Raw genomic sequence first — 12,670 nt, 5'->3', positions numbered from 1 at the left:
CCTGTTGTGTCGAAAATACTATTTTCCACGGACTAGAGTAGTAGTTTAGGGTCGAACATAATATTTTCCCTCTATTTCGAACAAAAAATAATATCGAAAATACATTATTGGAAATATCAGAATTTACCACAAAAATAATATCTTTTCCAACGAAGATTGAGCACTTCCAGCCCAAAAAAAAAGTCACCTAGTGTTGTAGGCATAATTTAATGAATGATTATTGAGGCCAGAGAGAGATGTGTAATTGTGGGTGTGTGTTATTCCACCCCATTGTACCTTTATTTATAGTAGTAGGGAAGGTTAATTCCTTACCCTTTAGGATTACAACATTTAATAGGCAATCTACTCCTAATAAGAATATAAGAGATATTCCCATATCTACTAGGATTTACACAATCACATTCCTAATCTAATATGACTGCAACACCTAGGAGATAGTCAATTAAATCCCCTTCATCCCCCTCCCCCACAAAAACACACGTCCCCTAGTTGACGTCAGCTAAAAAATCCTAAAAATTAATTAAAAATACAAAAAATTAAAAAAATTAATTAAAAATATAAATAATTTATACTTTTAGGGATGAAATTACTCTTATGACAACCACTTGCCCTCGGAAATGAGTTTGTCCAACTGGAAAATTGCTTTTTCTAACGGTTTTTTACCCTTGAAAATGAGGCTTCGTTTTGTAGTGAAGCTCGGGTCGTGTTTCAATTGCTTTATCGTCACGCAAGTGCATCACCACCGTTTATTTACGTTCCCTCAAAATAAGTAACATTATTTGATTTCATTTTGCCAAGTTTAGTTTTGGGAAATTATATGCGCACCCTTTTTTTTCCTTCTCAACTTCTCAAGTTAGTTATGTACATTGACTCTCGTTTATATTATTCAATCGAAGAGGTATGCATGCAAGATATAGGAGTATGAAAATTATTTTTCTATTTCTTTTGCCAAGTTATTTTTGTCAAAGCCAACCAAATCAAAGTCCAAATTCATGTCTTATTTCACTTGACTACTAGCTAGTAACTACTACTCGTAATACCTCAACAAGGCGGTTCAGTGGCTGAGAACGAATTCCAGACCCATATTCCACACGGCATGTCTTGTATTCGATTCCTGCCATTGGTGAATAGCACGATGGTGGTCGGAAGGAGGCTGAAATGCCTCTGTGAGTCTTCCTGATTCCTGAAAGGGTGGACTATAGTGAAGAAGCCATCAGCTGATCCTCTTTTAAAAATGAATCAACATACCACATTTTTTAGAACATATTTAGAAGAGATGTGGCTCCAACACACATGTGAGTAGTGACGGAGCGAGAAAATCATGTTGAGGAAAGTCAATCTTGAAAAGTAGGGGTGAACACAAACTGGCCAAACAAACCAAGCCAGCTCTGAATGATAGAATGACCAATTTAGCAAGATTTTCACTTTCCACAAAAAAATGATGTCGAATAGCACAAATAAATAGTGCTTCATACCAGTTTTCTTCTTTTCTCGCACGTGATATGGTAAAAATTAACACACAAATTAAATCTTATAGATTTTGTAAATAGGGATCCTTCTATTTCGGGGATTAGAAATAATGCTAATCAACACAAATTAAACAAATAAAACTGAAAACTAAGTTAAACTGACAAAGAAACAATGACTGGGGGGATTTTGGTCAAATTTAATTAAACAAAAAGTAAATGGCAACAAGAAAGTGAAGTTGTGAATAAAATACGGATGAAATGATAGTTAAATGATTCTTCTCCCCACATAAAACATATGTATATAAATCGATTTCTAATTATTCTTTCTATAAATCATGAATGAAAATATCTCAAATTAACCGGGAATAGCACTAATTAACTCTTAAATTTTCCTAAGTTCAATGAATTTGACTCAGCGACACAACCAAATTATTATTCTCAAGTTCCTTAACTATGAAAAACTAAGCATTGACGAAGTATTCATAACTATAAAAAAACATGACTCTTGCAAAGGATTTACTTAACTCAATCATTACTAGTAACTTTTACTACTTGCGAATACAAGTTCATAACGATTAGGTGAAATTCTCTTATATTCTAGCATCAAATCTCTGCATGCAAACTAAGTGTGCACCCTTAATAAACATACAAGAATTAGTTCTTTACTGGACAAATAAATCGCATAAATCAATCTATACAAAACATATGATCATGGCTTCAAATTCACCTCTAGCTATAAAGAAACCTAGTTACACATGTTTATCATAGTTAAAAAACAATCTAAAATAAACATTGAAATTTAAAACACAGATAGAAAGAACTTTGAAAATTCCAGCAATGGATGAATAATAGGCGTAGCACCCTTGTGTAAAACGTTGCAGGACACTTTATATATGTATAGGGTAGGCTAAATTCAGGGAAGAAAGGGATTATGCATTTGAATTATTTTAGGACTCTAAAGAAACAGTTGGAGAATGTTGGAATATGATTAGGATTCTTCCTTGCAGCTCGAGATAAGATAAGATAGGATAAGATAATGTTTCACTCCAACTCAGACTCCTCTTCCTTGTGTAATTCCTTGTCTTCCAAGCTTTAATCTTAATCCCCTTCAGATTTTAGCATAGGTTTAATACCTTTTAAACTCCAAAAACATCCAACCCATATTCTATCCATGCACATTATCCAATCCAAGTCCAAAACTGCTTCTAATTGCGTCATTTGATCTCTAATGCTCAACTTTAAGAACTGGACCTACTATGAAACGAAAATAACTTAAACTACTATAACAAATGAAAATTAACCAAGTAAATGCAAATAAATAAGATAACAAAATTGTATAAATATGCTCCTATCAGCACGTTTTTAATTAAAGACAAAAACGACTTGAATTGTTAGAGTTTTGATACTTCACGTAGTAATGTGACATTGTGTCATTTTGTAAAGTGGCCCAAAACTTGAATATACTCTGTAGTTAGCTTTCTTTTTCTTTTCTTTTTTTTTTCTTTTTTTTTTTTTTAATTTTTCCTAGTGTCGAAATTTACTCGACTACTTTCCTCATGAGGCATCCTTCATTGCTCAGCTATAGAACATAGGATTACTGATAAATCCAGCATGCTAAGCATAAAACATAAAATCTTGTACAAGGATAAAATAGAAACAAAACACAAACATATACATGAAAATTTATGATCAACTTCTAAACTGCTTGTTGATTACATAGTCAAACTGTGTAAATTGGATATTATTCTTACTTAAACATAGGGAGGCGACATTGAGCTTCGAAAATCTGTCTGGTCTCAAACTTGCATCAAACCATTAAGCATACCATGTCCCCTCTGGAATATTATTGCTGAAAATGAATTACCATATCACATGCTACAGCTATATGTTTAATACTGGCAGTTCAGCTGTCACGAAAAGAAATCCGTGTTATACTGAAAGCTTTTGGTCTCCAGGCCATGCGTTCTGAAAGGAACGCGGATCGTTGTATCATTTTGAAATTTTCGCAGTCAGCTCTCTCACCAGCTTGGCAGCAACCATTGCAGTCATCCCATCAACAGTATCGCGCTGTGGGTTGAACTCAACGACATCTGCAGCAACAACATCACCTTGGAGGTTATGGAGTATGTTGAGTACATCGCGGAAGGAGAGACCACCTGGCTCAATGTGTGACACTCCAGGAGCAAACGCAGGATCCAGGCAATCTACATCTATCGAGATATACACGCCCTTCACACCTTCCCCTAATTTCTGTCAAAGATAAATTTTGTAAGAGATATATATGGATGGATGCAAATTATAGATCACACGTCGAATGGTATCGTAAGCATTCATATATAACAGCTGGTTGACGAATATCCAATTAGCTATCTACTTAACTACATAAATATACGGAAACAGTGATGGATATGCATAGGCAAGCTAGCGAGGAAGAACAGAAGAGAAAAAGAGCAAGAGACACACAGAAGCTCATAAATGGTAACACAAAGGACAGATGGGACATGGAAGGAGAGAAGAACAGAGAGAAAGAGATGGAGACCAGATTTTCCAAAAAGTGACGATCTCGTGAAAAGGTTCGCATTTCATATTGCTCAACACCAAAACGTTTTCCTTGTACACGCCCTTCATTGTTAATTGATCTAATGCCGACCTGAAAAGTCAGCAACCAAGTTCATTAGGTTAACTGCAAACACTGGATAGCAACTAAAACAGGAGATTTCAACTTAATCTGAAAGCACAAGAGAGTACGAGAACTACATTTGGTTAAATGTTTGAATAACTATGAACGAGGAGAAAAACAAATTGCCATAGGTAGGGAAACTTAAAAGTAAGTACAGAACACTCTTAATGAAGTAGATTTCACTGACGTTGCAGACAGATGCCTAACAACAAAACGCTACTTCTACTAACTACTTAATTCAAGAACCAGAGATGCAATTACTATATGATGTCACGAAATCCTCCTTCTGGTAACTACTTTCCATGATGCATTCTACCTCCTATTCCCAAAATTTCAATCTTTGAAAAGAAAAAAATTCTAGTGCGATAGAAGTGCAAATATTATCAGATGAGTACGTTAATGTTTACTAAGTTCCTACAAACAATGTCAAGATCCTATGAGATGCTTTACAGAAAACCAGTAATGACACACCTAGAAACCCAGGCCAGGTGAAACTATAAAATATATACATAAATTTATTATTTGGATCAATACACATTTCTTAAATAAGTAGGAATGCAAACCATAAAGTGTATAGATGCATAGTTACAGACAAAAATTACCTGCAATAGGCGCCGAGCATAACCCCCTTCCATAATACGAGCAAAAGAAGATGCATGTGAATATTTGTTATCTTCAAAGGCATGATAGATATCAGGATGGGCATCAAGATGAAGAATATCCACAGGTCCCCCAAGCTTCTCAGCGACAGCTCTTACGACAGGATAAGAAATTGAGTGGTCACCACCTAACACTAATGGGCGCAGTGGATCCTGAAAGGGCATGGACACAATGTAAAGGTTTGTCTATTAAAAGCAAAAGGTAGCTAGTGTATAGATTAACGTCATCGGAATGAAAAGTCTCGGCCAAAAAGGATAACACTATCATGAAGGAGCGCTGTCAATATCTCTGACGCTTTCCAGAAAACAAATTTCTGAAACAAGACCATGCAAACATGCCCCGGATCCAGAATGAACTCAAGATATTGTGCTGACCGCTGATGGCATCTGAATTTTCTAGTTTCTCTGTCTGACATGAAGAGTCAAAGCTCTCACCAAACTTTTTCTGAAAAGGATCTTGATTGGTGCACACTATACTAGTAAAGTCCCCAATTAAAAAGGAAATATAGGCACCCAATGTAAATGAACCCTTACAATCCCTCCAGCAAGGGCCTGAATATGGCATCATACTGCAGGCGGGGTACTTGATATCTACGCATGTAAATTATTAACTGCACTAGCTGAGCTTCAAAGTATACTTCTCAAATGGCTATTTTTTAAATTATAAGCATATTGTGTAACACAAAATAAAAAAAAAAATACGAGCATATTGCAAGCAACTGAGTCATACTGGAGGAAAATTCAGTGCTATTAGGCAAAAACCACTATAGATGGTTATCAAGGGAATATGACTACATCTACGAGCAACTGACAGCGAACATGTTGTAGTTCAATTAATTGCTGCTAAAACAGAGTCTAAGTAAAGCATTTTAGGCACATCAGGCAACACTACCAACAAGGTGGAAAGTACATATGGATTAAGTTTTGGTGCTTAAGGTTCACATAACCTAGCACAAATGGCAAAACTGGGGTCAGAGTTATCAAGCTGCCCACGGAACACGAAGTAGATTTTTGAGAACATAACAGAACAACAGTATTGACGTAATTTTCCACTTAAATCTTCCACAGTTTCAGTTTGTTTCTCAAAACAAATTATTGCAAAAAACATTTTGAAGTGTATCGAAATTACAACCAACCTGTTCCATTACTAGCTTGACAGACTCACTTATGACATTCATCAGTCTGTCATCATCTACTCCACAATCTCGAATTTCTTGGACAGGAACATCACCAACATCAGTTAGCACCCTCGGGTCATTTAGTTCTTTCCCTGCATCACCAGCATCATGTTACAATGATTTCACACACCATCAAATGAGAAAAACGAAAGGACAAGAAATCAGCAACAACAATGAGCATTGCATCTCTCAAATTCACAAAATTGCAGATGTTTCACGAATTATGATGCAGTCATCACAAAACCTGAGTACATACATATACACATGATAGTTCTGAGAATGGTTGGTTTCACTAACAGCATAAACTGCTAAATGCAATAGTAAATATGAGAAACAACCGCCAATGTTGCACTTCGAATTCTCAAGCGGCAACACTTGATGGGTAGACAGCTAAACATTGAATGGTTTAAGAAGCAAAAAGTTCAGCAATAATTTAGATAATTCGATACCTTCTTCAGTAGTTGAGTTGGTGCTCCCACACCAGATAGCCTCTCTAATCCTCGGAGGAGCAAAAGCTGGCCCTTGAAGAAACGATGAGTTATGTCCAAGAGGAACTCCAAGAAGAGATGTGGATGCCACAGCTCCTCCTAAAGCACGTACAAGCTCTCCCTACACAACCCAAAAAAGCGCAATTCACCACAACCAATTCTAAGTCCAAGAATCTACTTACACAATCACATAAACAAAAATACCCACTTTTTATTCGATCGATATTCTAATTAATCTAATCTAATCTAATCTAAACGACCAGGAGTTAGATTCAAACTTATCAAATTGAAGAAAAAAAAAATCACCAAAACTCGTTCCATGTCCGAAAATCTGCACAATCACATAAACAAAAAGAAAACCATTGTTTTTTTATTCGAGCCATATTCTTATTAATTTAATCTTGACGACGAGGAGTGGGATTCAAACTTAAACAACTGAAAAAAGAATAAGAAACACCCAATTTACCAGAATTTATTGCGAGTCCAAAAATCTACTTGGACAATCCCAAAAGCAAAAAATGAAACACAACCCAAGAAGGAAAGAGCAAACCTTGAGCTTTGCCCTCTCACGAATGAGTGTGAGAGAAGCATCTATGACTCGACTCTGGCCCTTCTCTATCAGAGCAACGGGAACGTTTTCAGCATTCAATTTATGCAAGAAATGGATTCCTCTGCGCCCAATGATTGACATATCTGCAAATTGCATGGACAAAAACACACTTGATTTTCTCACAAGTCACCGAAATAAGAAAAGATAAAAAACCCATGTAATTGTAATCGCTTTGGGGTCGAGAAATCAGAGAAAGTGTATACCTTTGAGCGGGAATTTGAAGGTGGTAGAGAGAGAGAGAGAGAGTTGAGTGAGGGGAGCTTGGGAATGATCAGCTGAATACCAATAAGCAGAGAGAACCCGGGGGAAAGAAACGGAAACCAAGAATTGCAGTGACTCAGTGACCAATGAAGAACGACGCAGAATAGAAGATAACAACTAAATAATCCGGATTAATTAACGTAATCCAAATTTAGGATTTGATTTATTTACCTGGTATGAAGAGGATGACGGGTCATTTCTCGTTTGATATATCCACTCCATTTTCTTCCTTTCTTGCTAAATATGTCTCAAAAGACATTATTGTCCTTCACCCTGCATTGTTTTCCTATTCGTGATGATGGGACCACATATCCAACTTTAATTTTATACACATTCAACCACGAAAACCATTCACCTCTGGTTTTTTACTTCAATCCCTCCCCCGCATCTCCCCCCTCCCTCCCGCCTCCCCTACCCTCTCGTAGCTCCTCCCCTCCTCCCCTCCACAACTGAGATGAGCTAACCAGTGGTCCTTTCTCAGAGCAGAGTTTGGTTCCGTTGCCTCGCCCTATGAATGTTGTCGTTGCGTGTTTGTAGAGGTTGGATGTTGTTTCGCTTTATGCGTTGAGTTTGTGCTCTCATCCTTCAACGGTGACATTTGTGGTCTCGTTCTATTATGATGATTTTATGTGGCCTCGCATTTAGGCGACGACTTATGCGGTCGTTGGTATAAGTATGTTGCGTGTATCATATTTTTGTAATATATTTGTATTGATGACTTTTTGTGGAGTCAGGACAGTGTTTGTGGCAATCGTATAGAGGTTTACTATTGTTTGTTTCTCCATGCAAATTTACTCCAGATCAATTTCTTAATTACTGGAGCTTATGTACCCAATTGGCAATCTCTGTAATTGTTTGTGAAGTTCCATAAAATATCACTCTATCGTTTCTTGTCCAAAAAACAAAAAGAGAACATGTTTAAATTATTATACAAGACATTATTTTTTTATTTGATCATTTTGAGAGTTTTGAACCTGTTTTATTGACACAATCTTTTCAAAATAAATTTTATAATTTAAACTACATATTAATAAAATTAAGGGTGAAAAGATAATTTTTGTTTTCTATCATAACAAAATAATTAAGGACGGTAACTTAATTTCACAAAACAAAATTTTGTTGATTTTGGTTTAAGCCTCACCTACACACAGTGTTTAAAGTATCAGTATCGGTGGATATATCAATATGCATATTTGTTAAAATATCGAAAGATATGTTGTCGATATCAATATTGGTTGCTTTCAATGAAAATGATGAAAATATATCGATATGCATATTTGGGCTTGTGGCATAACTCTATATATATTCTTTGGTTTAGTAATTGGACAAATTAACTGAAGGTACAGTTTGAATTTTAGGTGGTCGTGTGCTGTGGTGCTCTAGTTTGATTATCAAAAAGGATTTTGGAATATAGAAAATCCTACAGAGTAAAAGAAACAATTAACCCCGGAATATTCTATTTTATTTTAGTGCATTTTATTACAAAATATAATAAAAGGTTGTCCAATTATTTGAGAAGCTTGTGGTGGGTGCCCCTAGTAAAAGAAGTGGCGATCGAATGATGACGTGAACAACTGAACATGGTGGTTTGCCGAGTCACATGCCAATCAAATCTTTCGTCGGACAAAACCAACAGATCACCCAAGAAATGAAACCTGACGTCACGCGTTTCGAGGTGTGTTTGTTCTGACGTGTACCGACCACCTGCCAAACTGCGCCGTACTTATGCATCACCTAACCCAATTAGGAATAGCCCAATAGCAGATTCTGAACCGGCCCAATTATTGGGCTTCTTCTTACTTTTGGTGTACCAAATTCTTTACCAAACTTCCCATTGAGCCCAAATCTCTCTTTTATTTTTCTTTTGTTTTTTCATTCTTATTTGTGGTCCAAACAAACGTTTATTGGCTACTATTTGGTAGGGTCCAACTCAGACAGGTTAGGCGGGTTAGAAGGTCAACCCAACTTTTACAATTCGAGTTCGGGTTTGGGTTGGGTTTTAATCGGGTTCATTTGGGTTCAGGTTTAATCGGGTTCGGGTTTACTTGGGTTGGTTTTGAGTTGCCCAACTTTTTATAGTTTTAATCGGGTTTATGCAAAGTTTGAATTAAAATACAAGAAATACCAAAGCTAGTACTAAAAGGGGGAAAAATAGAGGAACACTTCATTGTCCAAAGCTAGTACCCAACTCAAGTCTTGTCCTTCGAAGCTCCTGCAGAAAAATCAAAGTGTGGCTGCCAGAAAAACATTGCTTTATGCAACTCCATGCACTTTTCTATCGTAATCCATCAAAAGTCACTAGTGAATCCTCCACGAAGGTGCAAAGGTCATTGAGAAGCATGTTGCACAACTCAACCCAATCGGGTTGGGTTGGGTTGGGTTGGACAAATAATCAACCCAACTCACCCCAATCAGTGAACGGGTTGAAATCGGGTTGGGTTAAGGCGGGTTATAACTAAAAAAACCCGCTTGTTCGAGTTTAAAGTCGAGTTAAATATGGACGAGTTTGTATTGGGCCAACCCAAATTGCACCATTACTATTTGGTAGTATTTTTATCAATTTTGCTTGAAGAGGTTCCACAATCAATTGTCTTCTCTCTGAATCTTGAAATTTGTGGGTGAGAGCGGTTATTGTTGTGGTTTTTATCTTAAAAAAAAATATTAGGAGCCTTAGAATGATGGATGATGATCGTGTTGATGAGAAAGGTGTAATAAATTTCATGTTAAGAAAGGAAAATTTCTTGCGTTCAAAAAAAAAAAAGAAAGGAAAATTTCTTTCGAATTGACTATTTATTCAATTTTGTGATGCAAAGTGAGATGTATGAAATTGTGAGATTCAACTGTAGCAAGGCTTGAGAAATTGTTGGGTGAAGGACTAAACTTATTTGGTGTATTATTTTAACTTCAATTTTGAACTTTAATCTATACTAGAATTTGTGTGAATGATGGATTTTTTATTCTATATTTTCATGGTCTGAAATAATAGGTATTTATATATTGTTGATACACAATAATAGGTATACTATATCACTATCTAAAAAATACTTGTTTATGTCCCACCTATGTACTAGGTGGTTAAACACCATCTCAATTAGTCCTTAGGCATTAAGTTAAAAAAAATTGCATCTAGACCCACTTAAGCGTCTGCCTAGCCCGCCTAGCCTGCCTAAACAAGCTTAGTTCGCAACTTTTACTTCGACAGACAATCGATAACTTTTATTTTACATTTTATTTTGTTAATCTCTACTAATAGAATGCTAGAAGTGAGTTTTGGTATCTCAAGGCTTCACCAAAAAAACCTAGACACAAAAGCCCTTGAAACAAAATAACTTAACTCATGCAATAAATTATACAAAAATTTGATAAGAGATAGGATTGTCCAAATAAAAAAAATGATAATATGATAAAATCACTACTCATAGAATGCCAAAAGTGAGTTTTTGTGTCTCGAGACTTCACCAAAATAAATGGACACAAAAGCCCTTGAAACAAAAAAAATTAACTCATGCAATAAATTATACAGAAATTTGATAAGGGATAGGATTGTCCAAATAAAAAAATGATAATATGATAAAATCACTACTAATAGAATGTCAGAAGTGAGTTTTGGTGTCTCAAGACTTCACCAAAATAAATGGACACAAAAGCCCTTGAAACAAAAAAGCTTAACTCATGCAATAAATTATACAGAAAATTGATAAGGGATATGATTGTCCAAATAAAAAAAAATTTAATATGATAAAATAAAAGATAAAGAAGAAAACAAAAATGATAAATACAATCAGTTAAAATTGTTTGTATGTTACACTTGCCAGACCTATAATTCAGGATGAATTTCTCTATTAATAATAAAAAATCAATTAAAAAAAACATTACAAATAATTAAAAACACCACGTTCAGAGAAGGAAGAATTGAAAAACAAAATGATTACAGCTAGAACACCCTGCGACCTAACGAGATCGTGCTTCCCCATGATCGTCCTTCTCATTCACCCACGTTCTACTTTGAAAGTTCATAAATCTCACCCCCAACACCACAATTTATATGTGGAGACAGTTGCGCTGTCCGCACTGCAACCACACTATTCCAAACAAATCCTTCTACGCTGCATCTTATGTCCCTCCTCCAAGCTTGCAATCCTCTGCATCTTCTCTCCTCCACCTACGCTACCGCCTTCATTGCCATCTTCTCCAGGTACCCAACTCTCTACTAATAGAATGTCAAAAGTGAGTTTTGGTGTCTCAAGGCTTCACAAAAAAATAAAAATAAAAAAAATAAAAAATGGATACAAAAGCCCTCGAAACAAAAAAACTTTAACTTATGCAATAAATTATATAGAAATTTGATAAGGGATAGGATTGTCCAAATAAAAAAAAATTGATAATATCTCTACTAATAGGATGCCAGAAGTGCAATTTTTTTGGTGAAGCCTGCTTCACCAAAAAAATTGGACACGATAGCCCTTGAAACAAAAAAAAATTAACTCATGCAATAAATTATACAGAAATTTGATAAAGGATAGGATTGTCCAAATGAAAAAAAATGATAATATGATAAAATAGAAGATAAAGAAGAAAACAAAATTGATAAATACAATCAGTTAAAACTGTTTGTACGTTACACTTGCCAGACCTATAATTCAAGATGAATTTCTCTATGAATAATAAAAAATCAATAAAAAAAAAAACTTGCCGGACCTATAATTCAGGATGAATTTATCTATTAATAATAAAAAAATCAATAAAAAAACATTACAAATAATTTAAAACACCATATTCAAAGAAGGAAGAATTGGAAAAAAAAAGAAGATTATAGCTAGAACACCTTGCGACCTAACGAGACCGTGCTTCCCCATGATCGTCCTTCTCATTCACCCACGTTCTACTTTGGCAGTTCAAAAATCTCACCCCCAATGCCACCATTTACATGTGGAGACAATTGCGCAATCTGCATTGCAACCACAATATTCCAGACAAATCCTTATACGCTGCATCTTCTGTCCCTCCTCCGAGCTTGCAATCCTCTACATCTTCTCTCTCCTCCACCTACGTTGCCGCCTTCATTGCCATCTTCTCCAGGTACCCAACTCTCTACCAATAGAATGCCAAAAGTGAGTTTTTGTGTCTCAAGGCTTCACAAAAAAAAAAAAAAAAACTGGACACAAAAGGCCTTGAAACAAAATGTCACATCCCGCCTTCCCTCGCAGTGATATTGTCCGCTTTGGCATTCTGGGCCTGGACTAGGTCGCAGACACCCAGCTACCGCACGGATTTGTTTTTGCAGGCCGCAGCCCCAAAAGGCCTCACTGAAAGGTACATGTGGGC

The 12,670-nt window shown here is 35.9% G+C and overlaps 1 protein-coding gene across 2 annotated transcripts; it reads right to left on the bottom strand.

Moving 5' to 3' along the window:
• Positions 1 to 3,141: 3,141 nt before the first annotated feature.
• On the bottom strand, positions 3,142 to 7,458 carry LOC137733890 (arginase 1, mitochondrial). 2 transcript variants are annotated; one of them, XM_068473098.1, is made up of 7 exons: positions 7,288 to 7,458; positions 7,025 to 7,167; positions 6,436 to 6,595; positions 5,945 to 6,078; positions 4,752 to 4,961; positions 4,009 to 4,119; positions 3,142 to 3,719 (listed from the first exon to the last, which is right to left on the bottom strand). In XM_068473098.1, exons 2-7 carry the CDS (start codon positions 7,163 to 7,165, stop codon positions 3,459 to 3,461), a joined length of 1,017 nt encoding a protein of 338 aa, XP_068329199.1. In that variant the 5' UTR covers positions 7,166 to 7,167; positions 7,288 to 7,458; the 3' UTR covers positions 3,142 to 3,458. The 2 variants fall into 2 exon arrangements, with proteins under 2 accessions (XP_068329199.1, XP_068329198.1); XM_068473097.1 differs by lacking the exon at positions 7,288 to 7,458 and having other exon boundaries at positions 7,025 to 7,180.
• Positions 7,459 to 12,670: the final 5,212 nt, after the last annotated feature.

The sequence above is a fragment of the Pyrus communis genome, chromosome 5 (assembly GCF_963583255.1).
Source record: "Pyrus communis chromosome 5, drPyrComm1.1, whole genome shotgun sequence".
NCBI classification, from domain to species: domain Eukaryota; kingdom Viridiplantae; phylum Streptophyta; class Magnoliopsida; order Rosales; family Rosaceae; genus Pyrus; species Pyrus communis.
This window is presented reverse-complemented; position numbering and strand designations above follow the sequence as displayed.